General features: G+C 42.5%; 1 protein-coding gene across 4 annotated transcripts in view; it reads left to right on the top strand.

Moving 5' to 3' along the window:
• Nucleotides 1-7,495: 7,495 nt before the first annotated feature.
• PTPN2 (protein tyrosine phosphatase non-receptor type 2) overlaps nucleotides 7,496-20,543 on the top strand; it is a 101,645-nt gene continuing 88,597 nt past the window's right edge. For all 4 annotated transcript variants that reach the window (XM_038746213.1, XM_038746210.1, XM_038746212.1 and 1 more), the window contains exon 1: nucleotides 7,496-7,659. In XM_038746213.1, the coding sequence (XP_038602141.1) occupies nucleotides 7,591-7,659 (69 nt within the window). In that variant the 5' untranslated portion in view covers nucleotides 7,496-7,590. The remainder of the gene's footprint in view (nucleotides 7,660-20,543) is intronic.

Genomic DNA, 20,543 nt, shown 5'->3' with positions numbered 1-20,543 from the left:
TATATATAAGTATATATGTTTGTACATATTTATTACTCTTTATTTTACTTGTACATATTTATTCTATTTATTTCATTTGGTTTATATGTTTTGTTTTGTTGTCTGTCTCCCCCTTCTAGACTGCGAGCCCGCTGTTGGGTAGGGACCGTCTCTATATATTGCTGACTTGTACTTCCCAAGCGCTTAGTACAGTGCTCTGCACACAGTAAGCGCTCAATAAATACGATGGAATGAATGAATGAATAATAATAATAATAATAATAATAATAATATTTGTTAAGCACTTACTATGTGCCAAGCAGTGTTCTAAGCGCTGAATAATGATGGTGTTGGTTAAGTGCTTACTGTGTGCCAGGCACTGTAATAATGTATATATAAGTATATATGTTTATACATATTTATTACTCTATTTATTTTACTTGTACATATTTATTCTATTTATTTTATTTGGTTTATATGTTTTGCTTTGTTGTCTGTCTCCCCCTTCTAGACTGCGAGCCCGCTGCTGGGTAGTGGACCGTCTCTATATGTTGCCGACTTGTACTTCCCAAGCGCTTAGTCCAGTGCTCTGCACACAGTAAGCGCTCAATAAATACAATTGAATGAATGCATGAATAATAATAATAGTAATGATAATATTTGTTAAGCACTTACTATGTGCCAAGCACTAAGCGCTGAATAATGATGGTGTTGGTTAAGTGCTTACTGTGTGCCAGGCACTGTGATAATGTATATATATGTATATACATTTGTACATATTTATTACTCTATTTTACTTGTACATATTTATTCTATTTATTTTATTTGGTTTATATGTTTTGTTTTGTTGTCTGTCTCCCCCTTCTAGACTGTGAGCCTGCTGTTGGGCAGAGGACCGTCTCTCTATGTTGCCGACTTGTACTTCCCAAGCGCTTAGTCCAGTGCTCTGCACACAGTAAGCGCTCAATAAATACGATTGAATGAATGAATGAATTAATTAATTAATGCTTTGTTCCTTCCAAACTCACCTGCTACTTGCATGCAAACCCAACTTGCTAACCTTCAGCCCCTTGCTCATGGTGTCTCTTGGTCCGTCTCCTCCCTCTACCAAATCTGCCGGCCCGCCACCTTCCCCATCATCATCAATCGTATTTATTGAGCGCTTACTACGTGCAGAGCACTGTACTAAACGCTTGGGAAGTACAAATTGGCAACATACAGAGACAGTCCCTACCCAACAGTGGTCTCACAGTCTAAAAGTGTAGACCTTCCCCATCTTCAGAGCCCTCACAAGCTCCAGGAAGGCTTAACTGATTGAAGTAATTGAGTTATTCCTCTTCACTGTCAGCTCGTCTGGTCCTACCGTTTTTATCCCGCTTCTCCCAAGCGCCCAGTACAGTGCTGGACATCGAATGGACCCGTAGTAGACGCTTAGCACCCTTCAAAAAATAAAGATATACGTGCAGGAGGAGCAGTGAGTAGCCATCCCCCCTGCCCTCCCTCCTTCCCCTCCCCACAGCACCTGTATATATGTTTGTACATATTTGTACATTTGTACATATATATGTATATATGTTTGGACATATTTATTACTCTATTTATTTATTTTACTTGTACATATCTATTCTATTTATTTCATTTTGTTGATATGTTTGGTTTTGTTCCCTGTCTCCCCCTTCTAGACCGTGAGCCCACTGTTGGGTAGGGACCGTCTCTATACGTTGCCAACGTGTACTTCCCAAGCGCTTAGTACAGTGCTCTGCACACAGTAAGCGCTCAATAAATACGATTGAATGAATGAATGAATCCCACATCCAACCTGATTACCTTTTATCTACCCCAGCACTTAATAGAGTGCTTTGCACATAGTGACCGCTTAACAAACAGTAAGCGCTCAATAAATACGATTGATATTGATCGATTATATTCCAAATCAGCCCACTTATAGCACCCAACACCCACCCCTAACACTATGCATTTAAACCAAACCTTAGCATTTATGTCCATCAAATATATACACCCGCTATGCAAACGTAATCCAATTGTGCACTGACGATATGCAAACATAATCCAATTGTGTATTATTTATTCGGATGTTTCAGCCTGACATAGTCATTCTACTCAACTGATCCCTGTTCTCCCTAATGCTCTCCCTACCTGTATATGTGAATATATGTTTGTATATATTTATTACTCTATTTATTTATCTTGTACATAACTATTCTATTTATTTTATTTTGTTAGTATGTTTGGTTTTGTTGTCTGTGTCCCCCTTCTAGACTGTGAGCCCGCTGTTGGGTAGGGGCTGTCTCTATGCGTTGCCGACTTGTACTTCCCAAGCGCTTAGTACAGTGCTCTGCACACAGTAAGCGCTCAATAAATCCGATTGATTGATTGATTGATTAATGCTCCCGCTCCTTGCAAATATTTTGCTGGTTTGTCTCCCCCTTTAGAGTGTAAGCGCCTTCGGTTTGGGAGGTACAAAAGAAGCATAAAATGTTCCCTGCCCAAAAGACACTTTCAATTTTAGTGTATGTGGGACTCCTAATGGGAAGTAACTTTACCTTTTAACATATGTAAATGCTGCTTTTGGTGATTCAGGGAAAAAAAAACCCCAAGAAAATGTAAATGTAAAATGTACTTTTAAAGAAATGTAAAGCAGTTGCGTTTGGTGGGCTGGGCAGACCACCTGGGGCTGAAAAGATTTTTTAAAAGGAACTTTTGTAGGCTCTCTCGGACGATAATCATAATAATAATAATAGCATTTGCTAAGCACTATGTGCCAGGCACTGTATTAAGTGCCGGAGGAAACTGAGCTGTCCCTTTCCCATGTGGGACTCCAAGTCTCAATCCCCATTTGACAGATGAGGTGACTGAGGCCCAGAGAAGCGAAATGACTTACCCAAGTTCGCACAGCAGACACGTGGCAGTGCTGTGATTAGAGAGGCCGGTGCTCTATCCATTACGCCAGACAATAATAATAATGATGATGGTACTTGTTAGGCGCTTACTATGTGTCAAGCACTGTTCTAAGCGCTGGGGGGGATCCAAGCAAATCGAGTCGGATCCAGTCCCTATCCCATGCACTGTTCTAAGCCCCGGGGGGGATACAAGGTGCTCAGGTTGTCCCACGTGGGGCTCACAGTCTTAATCCCCATTTTACAGGTGAGGGAACTGAGGCACACAGAAGTGAAGTGACTTGCCCACCGTCACACAGCTGGTAAGTGGCAGAGCGGGATTTGAACTCACAACCTCTGACTCCGAATAATAATAATAATAATGATTCATTCATTCAATTGTATTTATTGAGCGCTTACTGTGTGCACAGCACTGTACTAAGCGCTTGGGAAGTACAAGTCGGTAACATATAGAGACAGTCCCTACCCAATAGTGGGCTCACAGTCTAGAAGGTATTTGTTAAGCGCTTACTATGTGCAAAGCACTTTTCTAAGCCGTGGGGGGGATACAAGGTGATCAGGTTGTCCCACGTGGGGCTCACAGTCTTAATCCCCATTTTACAGGTGAGGGAACTGAGGCCCAGAGATGTGAAGTGACTTGCCCACAGTCACACAGCTGACCATTGGCGGAGCCAGGATTCGAACCCATGACCTCCGACTCCAAAGCCCGGGCTCTTTCCACAGAGCCACGCTGCTTTCTCCCACAGCGCTTAGGACAGTGCTTGGCATGTAGCAAGCTCTCTCTTCCTCCCTTCAAAGCCCTACTAAGAGCTCACCTCCTCCAGGAGGCCTTCCCAGACTCAGCCCCCTCCTTCCTCTCCCCCTCCCCATCCCCCCGCCTTACCTCCTTCCCCTCCCCACAGCACCTGTATAGATGTATATATGTTTGTACATATTTATTACTCTATTTATTTCACTTGTACATATTTATTCTATTCATTTTATTTTGTTAATATGTTTTGTTTTGTTCTCTGTCTCCCCCTTCTAGACTGTGAGCCCGCTGTTGGGTAGGGACCGTGTCTATATGCTGCCAACTTGTACTTCCCAAGTGCTTAGTACAGTGCTCTGCACACAGTAAGCACTCAATAAATACGACTGAATGAATGAATGAATGAATGTGGTAAGAGCTTAACACATACCATCATTATTACTATTAGTATTAATAAATACGATTGATTGAATGAATGAATGTGGTAAGTGCTTAACAAATATTATTATTATTATTATTATTATTAAGCACTCAATAAATACAATTGAATGAATGTGGTAAGCACTTAACAAATATCATTATTATTGTTATTATTATTATTAAGTGCTCAATGAATACGATTGAATGAATGAATGAATGAATGTGGTAAGTGCTTAACAAATATCATCATTATTATTACTATGTGCTCAATAAATACAATTGAATGAATGAATGTGGTAAGTGCTTAACAAATATCATCATTATTATTATTAAGCGCTCCATAAATACAATTGAATGAAAGAATGAATGAATGTGGTAAGCACTTAACAAATATCATCATTATTATTATTATTAAGCGCTCCATAAATACGATTGAATGAATGAATGTGGTAAGCGCTTAACAAATATCATCGTTATTATTATTAAGTGCTCCATAAATACGATTGAATGAATGAATGTATGTGGTAAGCGCTTAACAAATATCATTATTATTATTAAGTGCTCAATAAATGAGATTGAATGAATGAATGTGGTAAGCACTTAACAACTATCATCATTATTATTATTAAGCGCTCCATAAATACGATTGATTGAATGAATGAATGAATGTGGTAAGCGCTTAACCATTATTATTGTTAAGCGCTCAATAAATACAATTGAATGAATGAATGAATGTGGTAAGCGCTTAACAACTATCATCATCATTATTATTAAGTACTCCATAAATACGATTGAATGAATGAGTGAATGTGGTAAGCGCTTAACAACTATCATCATCATTATTATTATTAAGCGCTCCATAAATACGATTGAATGAATGAATGAATGTCATAAGTGCTTAGCCATTATTATTATTATTATTATTATTATTAAGCAGCGCTCAATAAATACGATTGAATGAATGAATGAATGAATGAATGTGGTAAGCGCTTAACAACTGTCATCATTATTATTATTAAGCGCTCCATAAATACGATTGAATGAATGAATGTAGTAAGCGCTTAACCATTATTGTTATTATTATTCTTATTAAGCGCTCAATAAATACGATTGAATGAATGAATGAATGTGGTAAGCGCTTAACAACTATCACCATTATTATTAAGTGCTCAATAAATACGATTGAATGAATGAATGTCGTAAGCGCTTAACCAATATTATTATTATTATTATTAAGCGCTCAATGAATACGATCGAATGAATGACTGAATGTGGTAAGCGCTTAACAACTATCATACTTATTATTATTAAGCGCTCAATAAATATGATTGAATGAATGACTGACTGAATGTGGTAGGCGCTTAACAACTATCATCATCATTATTATTAAGCGCTCAATAAATACGATTGAATGAATGAATGTGGTAAGCGCTTAACAACTATCATACTTATTATTATTAAGCGCTCAATAAATACGACTGAATGAATGACCGAATGAATGTGGTAGGCGCTTAACTATCATCATCATTATTATTAAGCGCTCAATAAATACGATTGAATGAATAAATGAATGAATGACTGAATGTGGTAAGCGCTTAACAACTATCATACTTATTATTATTAAGCGCTCAATAAATACGATTGAATGAATGACTGAATGAATGTGGTAGGCGCTTAACAACTATCATCGTCATTATTATTAAGCGCTCAATAAATACGATTGAATGAATGAATGAATGAATGAATGTGGTAAGCGCTTAACAACTATCATACTTATTATTATTAAGCGCTCAATAAATACGATTGAATGAATGACTGAATGAATGTGGTAGGCGCTTAACAACTATCATCATCATTATTATTATTAAGCGCTCAATAAATACGATTGAATGAATGAATGTGGTAAGGCTTAACAACTATCATCATCATTATTACTAAGCGCTCAATAAATACGATTGGATGAATGAATGAATGAATGTGGTAGGCGCTTAACAACTATCATCATCATTATTATTAAGCGCTCCATAAATACGATTGAATGAATGAATGTGGTAAGGCTTAACAACTATCATCATCATTATTACTAAGCGCTCAATAAATACGATTGAATGAATGACTGAATGAATGTGGTAGGCGCTTAACAACTATCATCATCATTATTATTATTAAGCGCTCAATAAATACGATTGAATGAATGAATGTGGTAAGGCTTAACAACTATCATCATTATTACTAAGCGCTCAATAAATACGATTAATGAATGACCGAATGAATGTGGTAGGCGCTTAACAACTATCATCATCATTATTATTAAGCGCGCCATAAATACGATTGAATGAATGAATGAATGAATGTGGTAAGCGCTTAACAACTATCATACTTATTATTATTAAGCGCTCAATAAATACGATTGAATGAATGACTGAATGAATGTGGTAGGCGCTTAACAACTATCATCATCATTATTATTAAGCGCTCCATAAATACGATTGAATGAATGAATGAATGAATGAATGAATGTGGTAAGCGCTTAACAACTATCATACTTATTATTATTAAGCGCTCAATAAATACGATTGGATGAATGACTGAATGAATGTGGTAGGCGCTTAACAACTATCATCATCATTATTATTAAGCGCTCCATAAATACGATTGAATGAATGAATGTGGTAAGCGCTTAACAACTATCATACTTATTATTATTAAGCGCTCAATAAATACGATTGAATGAATGACTGAATGAATGTGGTAGGCGCTTAACTATCATCATCATTATTATTAAGCGCTCAATAAATACCATTGAATGAATGAATGAATGAATGTGGTAAGCGCTTAACAACTATCATACTTATTATTATTAAGCGCTCAATAAATACGATTGGATGAATGACTGAATGAATGTGGTAGGCCTCTAACAACTATCATCATCATTATTATTAATCGCTCAATAAATACGATTGAATGAATAAATGAATGAATGAATGAATGTGGTAAGCGCTTAACAACTATCATACTTATTATTATTAAGCGCTCAATAAATACGATTGGATGAATGACTGAATGAATGTGGTAGGCGCTTAACAACGATCATCATCATTATTAAGCGCTCCATAAATACGATTGAATGAATAAATGTGGTAAGCGCTTAACTATCATACTTATTATTATTAAGCGCTCAACGAATACGATTGAATGAATGAATGAGGTAAGCGCTTAACAAATTTTTATTATGATTATTATTCTTTAATCCCTGAGGGGAATGCAGCGGGGGAGGCCCCGCCCCCGCACCTGAGGCGGCCCCCCCCGGTGACACGTGACCGCGCCCGGCGCGCTGACGTCATACGTCGCAGGTACCGTAACCCCCCCCCGCGCCGCGGGGAGCGTTCCGCGCATGCGCCCGCCGCCCGGGAAACGGCGCGGCCAGTCTTCGCCCGTGAGGCGGAGCGAGCGGGGCATGAGCCTGTCGGCCGGCGCCGGCGGCTCCTCGCTCTGGCCCGCTCCTGCCCGCCCGGGGCCGCCGCCATGTCCGTCACCATGGAGCGGGAGTTCGAGGAGGTGGATGCCGCCAACCGCTGGCACCCCGTCTACTTGGTGAGTGGTCGGGGCGGCGGCCGGGGCCGACGCTCAGGTGCGCGCGGGGTCCCGGGCGGCGGGAGGGCGCATGCGCGGAACGGGCTCCGCGCGCACGACCCCCCCCACCCCAGTGAGCGTGCCTTTGCGCAGGCGCAGAGAGAGCCGGGGGGGGGGGGGGAGCCCTGCCCCCTGGCGGCGGGGCCGGGAGGTGCGCCGCCCCCGCTGCCTCGAATTATAATAATAATAGTATTTATTAAGCGCTTACTCTGTGCGAAGCACTGCTCTAAGCGCTGGGGAGGTGACAAGGTGACCAGGTTGTCCCACGTGGGGCTCACAGTCTTCATCCCCATTTTCCAGATGAGGTCACTGAGGCCCAGAGAAGTGAAGTGACGCGCCCAAAGTCACACAGCTGACAGGTGGCGGAGCCGGGATTTGAACCCGTGACCTCCGACTCCAAAGCCCGGGCTCTTTCCATTGAGCCACGATGATAATAATAATAATATTATTATTATTATTATTATAGTAAGCGCTTAACAAATACCATTATTATTATTATTATTAATAACGGCATTTATTAAGCGCTTACTATGTGCCAAGCACTGTTCTAAGCGCTGGGGAGGTGACAAGGTGATCAGGTTGTCCCACGGGGGGCTCACAGTCTTCATCCCCATTTTACAGATGAGGTAACTGAGGCCCAGAGAAGTGAAGTGACTCGCCCAAAGTCACACAGGTGGCGGAGCCGGGATTTGAACCCGTGACCTCTGACTCCAAAGCCCGGGCTCTTTCCACTGAGCCACGATGATAATAATAATAATAAGGGCATTTGTTAAGCGCTTACTATGTGCCAAGCACTGTTCAAAGCGCTGGGGAGGTGACAAGGTGATCAGGTTGTCCCACGGGGGGCTCACAGTCTTAATCCCCATTTTCCAGATGAGGTAACTGAGGCCCAGAGAAGTGAAGTGACTTGCCCAAAGTCACACAGCTGACAATTGGTGGAGCCGGGATTTGAACCCGTGACCTCTAACTCCAAAGCCCGGGCTCTTTCCACTGAGCCACGATAATAATAATAATAATAATAATAACAACGGCATTTATTAAGCGCTTACTATGTGCAAAGCACTGTTCTAAGCGCTGGGGGGGATACAAGGTGATCAGGTTGCCCCACCGGGGGCTCGCAGTCAATCCCCATTTTACAGATGAGGTCACTGAGGCCCGGAGAAGTTAAGTGGCTTGCCCAAGGTCACACAGCTGGCTAATAATGATGGTATTTACTAAGCGCTTACTATGTGCAAAGCACTGTTCTAAGCCCTGGGGAGGTGACAGGGTGATCAGGTTGTCCCCCGGGGGGCTCACAGTTTTAACCCCCATTGTACAGATGAGGGGACTGAGGCTCAGAGAAGTGAAGTGACTTGCCCAAAGTCACCCAGCTGACAGTTGGCGGAGCCGGGATTTGAAGGCAGAGCCGGGATTTACAATAATGATCAATCAATCGTATTGAGCGCTTACTGTGTGCAGAGCACTGTACTAAGCGCTCAGGAAGTCCAAGTTGGCAACATAGAGAGACGGTCCCTACCCAACAGTGGGCTCACAGTCTAGAAGATGATCAATCAATCAATCGTATTTATTGAGCGCTTACTGTGTACAGAGCACTGTAATAAGCGCTCGGGAAGTCCAAGTTGGCAACATAGAGAGACAGTCCCTACCCAACAGTGATGGCATTTCTCAAGCGCTTACTATGTGCAAAGCACTGTTCTAAGCGCTGAATAGTAGCGCTAGACTGCGAGCCCGCTGTTGGGTAGGGACCGTCTCTATATGTTGCCAACTCGTACTTCCCAAGCGCTTAGTACAGTGCTCTGCACACAGTAAGCGCTCAATAAATACGATTGAATGAATGTGGTAAGCGCTTAACAAATATCACCATTATTATTATTAAGCGCTCAATAAATACGATTGAATGAATGTGGTAAGCGCTTAACAAATATCATTATTACTATTATTATTAAACGCTCAATAAATACGATTGAATGAACGCAGAGGCACACAGTAAGCACTCAATAAATATGATTGAATGAATGAAAATAATAATAGTAATGATATTTGTTAAGCACTTACTATGTGCCAAGCACTGTTCTAAGCGCTGAATAATAATGATGTTGGTTAAGTGCTTACTGTGTGCCAGGCACTGTAATATGTATATATGTATATACGTGTATATACGTTTGTACATATTTATTACTGTATTTATTTATTTTACTTGTACATATTTATTCTATTTATTTTATTTGGTTTATATGTTTTGTTTTGTCGTCTGTCTCCCCCTTCTAGACTGTGAGCCCGCTGTTGGGTAGGGACTGTACTTGCCAAGCGCTTAGTACAGTGCTCTGCATGCAGTAAGCACTCAATAAATATGACTGAATGAATGTTGCTAATTTGTACTTCCCAAGCGCTTAGAACAGTGCTTTGCACATAGTAAGCGCTTAACAAATGCCATCATCATTATTATTATTATTACTGTGTGCCAAACACTGTTCCAAGCGCTGGGGCAGATACAAGGTCATCCGGTTGCACAGTGTTCACCCCCATTTTCCAGATGAGGGAACTGAGGCATAGAGAAGTTAAGTGACTTGCCCAAGGTCACACAGCTGACAAGTGGCGGAACGGGGATTAGAACCCATGACCTGTATATATGTATATCTGTATATATGTTTGTACATATTTATTACTCTATTTATTTTACTTGTACATATCTATTCTATTTATTTTATTTTGTTAGTATGTTTGGTTTTGTTCTCTGTCTCCCCCTTTTAGACTGTGAGCCCACTGTTGGGTAGGGACTGTCTCTATGTGTTGCCGATTTGTACTTCCCAAGCGCTTAGTACAGTGCTCTGCACACTGTAAGCGCTCAGTAAATACGATTGATGATGATGATGATGTTGGGTAGGGACTATCTCTATATGTTGCCAACTTGTACTTCCCAAGCGCTTAGTACAGTGCTCTGCACACTGTAAGCGCTCAATAAATACGATCGATGATGATGATGATGTTGGGTAGGGACTATCTCTATATGTTGCCAACTTGTACTTCCCAAGCGCTTAGTACAGTGCTCTGCACACTGTAAGCGCTCAATAAATACGATTGATTGATTGATTGACCTCTGATTCCCAAGCCCGGGCTCTTTCCACTGAGCCAGGTTGCTCCCACCTGTGCTTAGAGCAGTGCTTGGCACCTAGTAAGCGCTCAACAAATACCACCGTTATTATTACTACTAAGCGCTGGGGTAGGTACAAGGTAATCAGGTTGGACATCGGGTCCGGGTCCTACATGGGGCTGCTCCCAGCCCTTAATAATAATAATAATGGCATTTATTAAGCGCTTACTATGTGCAAAGCACTGTTCTAAACCCTGGGGAGGTTACAAGGTGATCAGGTTGTCCCTCGTGGGGCTCACAGATTGAATCCCCATTTTACAGATGAGGGAACTGAGGCCCGGAGAAGTTAAGTGACTTGCCCAAAGTCACACAGCTGACAATGGGTGGAGCCGGGATTCGAACCCATGACCTCTGACTCCAAAGCCCGTGCTCTTTCCTACTGAGCCACGCTGCTTCTCAATCTTCTTAATCCCCATTTCCAGATGAGGTAACTGTGGAGAAGGGAAGTGACTCCCCCAAAGTCACACAGCAGACGAGCGGCGGGCCTGGGATTAGGACCCGGGTCCTTTGACTCCCACGCGGACACTTCCCAAGCGCTTAGTACAGTGCTCTGCACACCGTAAGCGCTCAATAAATACGACCGAATGAATGAATGAAGCCACGCTGCTTCTCGGGGCCTTCACTCCTTGCAAAGCGAGGTGAAGTCTTGAGGCTTTTTCCTGATAAATTGGTCCCCAAACCTGGTTAACTTTAACGCCAAAGACCTCCTTATTCCATTTTATCATTTTTTTTCCTCTCTTCCCCTCCCCAACTATCTGAATAACTGCTCCACTTCTTCGTGGTTGGCGAAACCTCTGGGGATCTGCTGCAGGGGTGTGTGAATCGGAAAAGCCGAGGGCTGCCCTCCGTGGATTTTCCAGGGACGCTGCCAGATCCTCGGGTTCATGAGCCTAGAGAGAATATTCTTTCCTGCTTTTATGTAGAATCGAAATCGGCATAAATTGCTGTTTTCAGAAGGAGAAAATCATCTGTTCAGTAAAGCTGTTCGACCCGCTGACTTCCAGTTTATTCCTCCCGGAGCTGACAATGAAAATTTGATTGTATCAGAATATTGCAGAGTATCTCTGTGCAAGTAAGAACCCGGCACCTTTTATATTAAGTTCTGTCTGTCCGTGTCAATCATCAATCGTATTTATTGAGCGCTTACTGTGTGCAGAGCACTGTACTAAGCGCTTGGGAAGTACAATAGAGACAGTCCCTACCCAACAGTGGGCTCACAGTCTAGAAGGGGGAGACAGAAAACAAAACCAAACATACTAAAAAAATAAAATAAATAGAATGGATATGTACAAGATAAATAAATAAACTGTCGTACGCTTGTTAGAAGATAATCAGGGAAGAGTGGTATGTTCAGAGATGTGTCTCCGTAGAGTGAGAGAGAGAGACATTGGGGCTTTAAAATAAATGTTTCCGGTCCATTTTCAGGCGTAGAGATTTTCCTTCCCACAACATCAGATATTTAATGTTTTCTCCACAGCGTGCCAGTAAGCAAGGTTAAAAATGCACTGACTCACAGATGTGCAGTGTGGTTTTTTTTTTTTTTTTTAAACCGTTGTCCTGACATTTTTGAGAACGCTTATGCTGGTAAGAAATCCTCTACGGAGAACCATACATACACACAAAAAAAGATCCCCAAGGGAATTTCAATGGGAACGCCAGTATGGGTGCTTGCCAACTGTTTCCTCTTCTCCCGTTACACTTATTTAAGAGAAGCAACTGTTTCCGATATAAGACCTGTGGCTGCACATGCAGCTTGAAGAAAGATTAGGGGAAATACTTTAATTCTCCTAAACTGATTGTTAGACAGTTGCAGTATTTGTTGGATGAAACATTCTGGGTTTCTGGGGAAGTATTATTTAAAAAGTGACCCCGAGACAGGCATTACAACTGGAAATAATTGCTGAAGTGTTCCAGACTCGAACTGGGGTGCATGAGCTAAGGGAATTGTAGCCTCTGCCAGTAATTCTGAGTTTAGGTGGTCATTCCCAAGTAGAGGAGCGGTGAGCAAAGGAGAACTGCAAAGAGCTGTCTTAATAATAATAATAATGATAATAATGATGGCATTTATTAAGCGCTTACTATGTGCAAAGCACTGTTCTAAGCACTGGGGAGGTTACAAGGTGATCAGGTTATCTCACGGGGGGCTCACCGTCTTCATCCCCATTTTACAGATGAGGGAACTTAGGCCCAGAGAAGTGAAGTGACTTGCCCAAAGTCACACAGATGACATTTGGTGGAGTCAGGATTTGAACCCAAAGCCCGGACTCTTTCCACTGAGCCACGCTGCTTCTCTTCTGCTTGTTTTGTGACCAGTGACCCAGATCTCGAAGGAGCAGTGGTCGAATGTAAGAAGCTGGCATAATAATAATTATTATTCATTCATTCAATCGTATTGATTGAGCGCTTACTGTGTGCAGGGCACTGTACTAAGCGCTTGGGAAGTACAAGTTGGCAACATCTAGAGATGGTCCCTACCCAACAGCGGGCTCACAGTCTAGAAGGGGGAGACCGACACCAAAACAAAACATATTAACAAAATAAAATAAATAGAATATGTGAGGAGGGGGGGCATTCCAGGCCAGAGGTAGGACGTGTACACACATATGTATATTATTATTTATGTATTTTATGTACCTGTATATTAACATACGTAGTTTTTGTCCCTAACTGTGGAAGAGGTCCTAATCCATGAGTAAAGTGGTGGTTTGGGTGTCTGCTGAATCTATCGGGTCCCGGTATTTTGAATGAATGAATAATCCCGCGCTTAGAACAGAGCTTTGCACATAGTACGCGCTTAATAAATGCCATTATTATTATTATTATTATGTAATAATAATACCTCCTCCCCCTCTCCATCCCCCAGCCTTACCTCCTTCCCTTCCCCACAGCACCTGTATATGTGTATATATGTTAGTACATATTTATTACTCTATTTTACTTGTACATATCTATTCTATTTATTTTATTTTGTTAATATGTTTTGTTCTCTGTCTCCCCCTTCTAGACTGTGAGCCCACTGTTGGGTAGGGACCGTCTCTGTGTGTTGCCAACTTGTGCTTCCCAAGCACTTAGTACAGTGCTCTGCACACAGTAAGCGCTCAATAAGTACGATTGATTGATTAAGAATGATAATAATGTGCTTAGAACAGTGCTTGGCACGTAGTGCTTAATAAATGCCATTATTATTATTATTGTGGTACAAGGCCCTACCGAGAGCTCACCTCCTCCAGGAGGCCTTCCCAGACTGAGCCCCTTCCTTCCTCTCCCCCTCGTCCCCCTCTTCATCCCCCCATCTTACCTCCTTCCCTTCCCCACAGCACCTGTATATATGTCTGTACATATTTATTACTCTATTTTACTTGTACATATCTATTCTATTCATTTTATTTTGTTAGTATGTTTGGTTTTGTTCTCTGTCTCCCCCTTTTAGACTGTGAGCCCACTGTTGGGTAGGGACTGTCTCTATATGTTGCCAACTTGTACTTTCCAAGCGCTTAGTACAGTGCTCTGCACACAGTAAGCGCTCAATAAATGCGATTGATTAATAATGATAATAATGCGCTTAGAACAGTGCTTGGCACATAGTAAGCGCGTAATAAATGCCATTATTATTGTTATTATTATTATGGTATTTAAGCACTTACTATGTGCCAAGCACTGTTCTAAGCACTGAGGTAGATGGGTAGACCAGGTTGTCCCACGTGGGGCTCACAGTGTTAATCCCCATTTTACAGATGAGGGAACTGAGGCCCAGAGAAGTTAAGGGGCTTGCCCAAGGTCAAACAGGGGACAAGTGGCAGACCTGGGATTAGAACCCAGGTCCTCTGCCTCCTAAACCCGTGCTCTTTCCACTAAACCACGCTGCTTTCTTGCCCCGGCCGAAGTTAGTGATGGATGTACTGGGCAGAAGGACCTGATGGTACCACGTAGCGGCACTTGTGCCGGATGTTGCCAACGACTTCCTCAGCATGGGTGGCGTGAACAGGTTAGTTTCATTTTAGCAAAATCATGCACCTATAAACCTGTATATATGTATATATATTTGTACATATTTATTACTCTATTTATTTATTTATTTTACTTGTACATATCTATCCTATTTATTTTATTTTGTTAGTATGTTTGGTTTTGTTCTCTGTCCCACTGTTGGGTAGGGACTGTCTCTATATGTTGCCAACTTGTACTTCCCAAGCGCTTAGTACAGTGCTCTGCACATAGTAAGTGCTCAATAAATACGATTGATGATGATGATGATAGTAAGCACTCAATAAATAGGATTGATTGATTATCAGAGGGTGGCATGAACAGGTTAGTTTCATTTTAGCAAAATCATGCACCTATAAACTGATTCTCAGAGGTTGATGTGAACAGGTTAGTTTCATTTTAGCATAATCACGCACCTATAAACTGTTTATCAGAGGGTGGCGTGAACAGGTTAATTTCATTTTAGCATAATCATGCACCTATAACCTGATGATCAGAGGCTGATCATTCAGGGTGGGGATTATCTAGGCTTTTCTTCCCCTTCACGCTACCCATTTCACTTCCGTCTGCACGATCGTCGGCAGCACCATCGGAGAAACAAAAAGCGATGGCACCCAAGCGAGGTTCTTTTTTGTTAACCGCTCTGCTTCACACTCAGACCACAGCGCTCCTCACCTTCAAAGCCTTCCTCCTGTCGTTTAGGCAACAAATGCCATTGATGATAAAAGGTTCGGTGGTCAATCAATCAGTCGTATTTATTGAGCGCTGACTGCGTGCAGAGCACTGGACTGAGCGCTTGGGAAGTACAAGTTGGCAACATATTGAGACGGTCCCTACCCAACAGCGGGCTCACAGTCTAGAAGGGGGAGACAGAGAACAAAACCAAATATACTAACAAAATAAAATAAATAGAATAGATATGTACAGTAAAAAATAAATATAGAGCAATAAATAAATAGAGTAAGAAATAAATAGAGTAATAAATAAATAAATAGAGTAATAAATAAATAAATAGAATAATAAATAGAGTAATAAATAAATAGAGTAATAAATAAATAGAGTAATAAATAAATAGAGTAATAGTCGTTTGTTGTGTACTGCACATCCAGTGATAGCCATGAGTTGGTTGACCCTCCATACCCCGAATCACTTAACTGCCCGGACTCTTTATAAGCGGAGGAAAAAGCAGAAGGGGACTCTGAGTAAAATGAGTCAATTGGACGGCATTCACAACAGGCTGAAGAGTAGCCACGTTGATCCCTGGGCAAAGGAGATCATCATCATCATCATCAATCGTATTTATTGAGCGCTTACTGTGTGCAGGGCACTGCACTAAGCGCTTGGGAAGTACAAGTTGGCAACATATAGAGACAGCCCCTACCCAACAGTGGGCTCACAGTCTAAAAGGGATTTTTCCACAGATCCAGTCAGTAGGAAGTTGTGGCCTCCCAGCCACAGTTAATGCATTAATGAAATGATTTAACAGGATCCACCGGTCAGGTGTAGGGTTCGAGAGGCTGAAGGTAGTTACGTTTATGGTGAGTCAATCAATCAATCAATCAATCGTATTTATTGAGCGCTTACTATGTGCAGAGCACTGTACTAAATGCTTGGGAAGTACAAATTGGCAACACATAGAGACAGTCCCTACCCAACAGTGGGCTCACAGTCTAAAAGGGGGAGACAGAGAACAGAACCAAACATACCAACAAAATAAAATAAATAGGATAGAAATGTACAAGTAAAATAAATAAATAAATAAATAAATAAATAGAGTAATAAATATGTATAAATAAATAAATAAGTAATAAATAGAGTCGGCTCAAGAATGAGACATTTCCCAAGTGATCCGCAAAATTGCACTGGACTGGGCCGCCCTCTTGCCCATGGAACAGTACTAATCTCATAGCTCTACAGTAGCCCCTTCATGGCTCAGTGGAAGGAGCACGGGCTTGGGAGTCAGAGGTCATGGGTTCAAATCCCGGCTCCGCCACTTAGCTGTGTGACTTTGGGCAAGTCACTTCACTTCTCTGGGCCTCAGTAACCTCATCTGTAAAATGGGGATTAAGATTGGGAGCCCCACATGGGACAACCTGCTCACCTTGTATCCTCCCCAGTGCTTAGAACAGTGCTTTTGCACATAGTAAGCGCTTAACAAATGCCAAAATTATTGTTATTGTTATTTTGGTTGCTGGAAAGATGCCCTTCAGGAATGAAGATCTGCAGGTAATCGAATCATGTGCTCAAGGCAGAAATGGGGCTTCAAGAGGCAGGGCAGAACCCCTGAGGGACAGTGTGGGCTAGTGGAAAGAGCATGGGCCCAGGCGTCAGAAGATGTGGATTCGAATCCTGCCCCTGCCACTTCCCCACTCTGACCTGGGGCAAATCACTTTTTAACTTCTCTGTGCCTCAGTTCCCTCACGTGCAAAATGGGGATTCAGTATCGGTTTTCCCTTCTGCTTAGACCGCGAGCCCCATGTGGGTCAGGGACGATGTCTGATCAGATTATCTTGTACCCACCCCAGCGCTTAGAACAGCGATTAGCAAGAAGCAGCGTGGCTCAGTGGAAAGAGCCCGGGCTTTGGAGTCAGAGGTCATGGGTTCAAATCCCAGCTCTGCCAATTGTCAGCTGTGTGACTCTGGGCAAGTCACTTCACTTCTCTGGGCCTCAGTGACCTCATCTGTAAAATGGGGATTAAGACTGTGAGCCCCCTGTGGGACAACCTGATTGCCTTGTAACCTCTACAGCACTTAGAACAGTGCCGTGCACACAGTAAGTGCTTAATAAATGCCGTTATTATTATTATTACTAGTAGGCACTTAATAAATGCCACAATAATAATAACAATTTGGAACAGCATGGCCTAGTGGAAAGAGCACTCAAGTCAGAGGACTTGAGTTCTAATCCCAGCTCCAGCAATTGCCTGCTGTGTGACTTTGGGCCGGTCACTTAACTTCTCTGGGCCTCCATTTCCTCATTTGGAAAATGGAGTTCAATATCCACTCTCCCTCCCAGTTAGACTGTGAGCCCTGTACGGGACGGGGACTGTCCGAGCTGACTAATTTGTATCTAGCCTAGTGTTTAGATCGGTGGTTGACACATAGTAAGTGCTTAACAAAGACCACCATCATTATTATTATTAATAATTATTTTGAGGAATCGTCGCCCTTGGTTCCGGGACTTTTTGAAGACGAGATCCCGATTGAGCCCCCCACCAGCTTGGGCAGACACAGTTGTGATGGGCAGACCCCCGATTTTTGCCCCCACTGGGCTGAGCAGACGGTAGAAACTGAGTTGCCTGAAGCCCCAGCCCTTTCCCCATTGATACAGCTTCCCATTATGCCATCAACCTTCCCAGACTGAGCCCCTTCCTTCCTCTCCCCCTCGTCCCCCTCTCCATCCCCCCCATCTTACCTCCTTCCCTTCCCCACAGCACCTGTATATGTGTTTGTACATATTTATTACTCTATTTATTTACTTATTTTACTTGTACATATCTATTCTATTTATTTTATTTCGTTAGTATGTTTGGTTTTGTTCTCTGTCTCCCCCTTTTAGACTGTGAGCCCACTGCTGGGTAGGGACCGTCTCTATATGTTACCAACTTGTACTTCCCAAGCGCTTAGTCCAGTGCTCTGCACATAGTAAGCGCTCAATAAATACGATTGATGATGATGATGATGGTGATCTGCCTTGGCAGTTTTGAAGTCCTGTCAGGCTTGAGTGAGCGGAACTTAATAATAATAATAATAATGGGATTTGTTAAGCGCTTACTATGTGCAAAGCACTGTTCTAAGCGCTGGGGAGGTTACAAGGTGATCAGGTTGTCCCACGGGGGGCTCACAGTCTTCATCCCCATTTTACAGATGAGGGAACTGAGGCCCAGAGAAGTGAAGTGACTTGCCCAAAGTCACACAGCTGACAGTTGGCGGAGCGGGGATTTGAACCCATGACCTCCGACTCTGAAGCCCGGGCTCTTTCCACTGAGCCACGCTGAGTAAGACCATGCATTGAGGGTCTGAGGCGTCCAGAGCGCTCTGCCTTTGCTTTCCAAGGTGGATTGCGAGCTGATGCTTCGGATTCATTCATTCACGCGTGTAGTTGTACTTATTGAGCGCTTACTGTGTGCACAGCACTGTACTAAGCGCTTGGAAAGTACAGTTCAGCAATAAAGAGAGAAAAGTGACTTTGGGCAAGTCACTTCACTTCTCTGTGCCTCAGTTACCTCATCTGTAAAACGGGGATTAAGATGGTGAGCCCCACATGGGACAACCTGATCGCTTTGTATCCTCCCCAGCACTTAGAACAGTGCTTTGCACATAGCGCTTAACAAATACCATTCACGCATGTAGTTGTACTTGTTGAGCGCTTACTGTGTGCACAGCACTGTACTAAGTGCTTGGAAAGTACAGTTCAGCAATAAAGAGAGAAAAGTGACTTTGGGCAAGTCACTTCTATGGGCCTCAGTTAGCTCATCTGTAAAATGGGGATTAAGATTGTGAGCCCCACATGGGACAACCTGATCACTTTGTATCCTCCCCAGCGCTTAGAACAGTGCTTTGCACATAGTAAGCGCTTAACAAATACCAAAATTATTATTATTATTTTGGTTGCTGGAAAGATGCCTTTCAGGAATGAGGCTCCTTCTGGGCTTATAGTCTAGAAGGGGGGAAACAGATACCAAAATCAGTAAAGCAGGCATCGATGTAAATAACTAGAATTATCGATATGTACACGTCTCTGCACACAGTAAGCGCTCAATAAATATGATTGAATGAATGAGTGTTGGGTAGGGACCATCTCTATATGTTGCCAGCTTGTACTTCCCAAGCGCTTAGTACAGTGCTCTGGACACAGTAAGCACTCAATAAATACGATTGAATGAATGAATGAATGAATAATAATAATAGTAATGATAATATTTGTTAAGCACTTACTATGTGCCAAGCAGTGTTCTAAGCACTGAATAATAATGGTGTTGGTTAAGTGCTTACTGTGTGCCAGGCACTGTAATAATGTATATATGTATATATGCTTTTTCATATTTATTACTGTATTTATTTTACTTGTACATATTTATTCTATTTCTTTTATTTGGTGTATATGTTTTGTTGTCTGTCTCCCCCCTCTAGACTGTGAGCCCGCTGTTGGGTAGGGACTGTACTTGCCAAGCGCTTAGTACAGTGCTCTGCATACAGTAAGCGCTCCATAAATACCATTGAATGAATGAATGTTGCTAACTTGTGCTTCCCAAGCGCTTAGTCCGGTGCTCTGCACACAGTAAGCGCTCAATAAATATGAATGAATGAATGAATGTGCAAAAGTGCCGTGGGGCGGGGAGAGCCAAGTCGGGGCAATGGGGAGGAGATGGGGAGCTGAATCTGGGAAGGCCTCTTGGAGGAGACGTGCTTTCAGTAGGGCTTTGAAGGGGGGGAAGTGTGATTATTTGGTGGATTTGTGGAGGGAGGGAGGGCGTGGGCCAGGGGTCGACGGTGGGACAAGTGAGAACGAGGCCCAGTAAGAAGGTTAGCGCCAGTGGAGAGGAGGGAGCGCACTGGGATGTAGAAGGAAAGAAGGGCTCTTCCCCATCTCCTCAGGTGTACTCATGATAGCGTTTATTATCATGATAGCATTTATTAAGCGCTTACTATGTGCCAAGCACTGTTCTAAGCGCTGGGGAGGTTACAAGGTGATCAGGTTGTCCCACGG

This window comes from Tachyglossus aculeatus, chromosome 5, assembly GCF_015852505.1.
Source record: "Tachyglossus aculeatus isolate mTacAcu1 chromosome 5, mTacAcu1.pri, whole genome shotgun sequence".
Taxonomy (NCBI): Eukaryota; Metazoa; Chordata; class Mammalia; order Monotremata; family Tachyglossidae; genus Tachyglossus; species Tachyglossus aculeatus.
The sequence above is the reverse complement of the archived record's forward strand: the minus strand, read 5'-3'. Positions and strand labels throughout refer to the sequence as shown.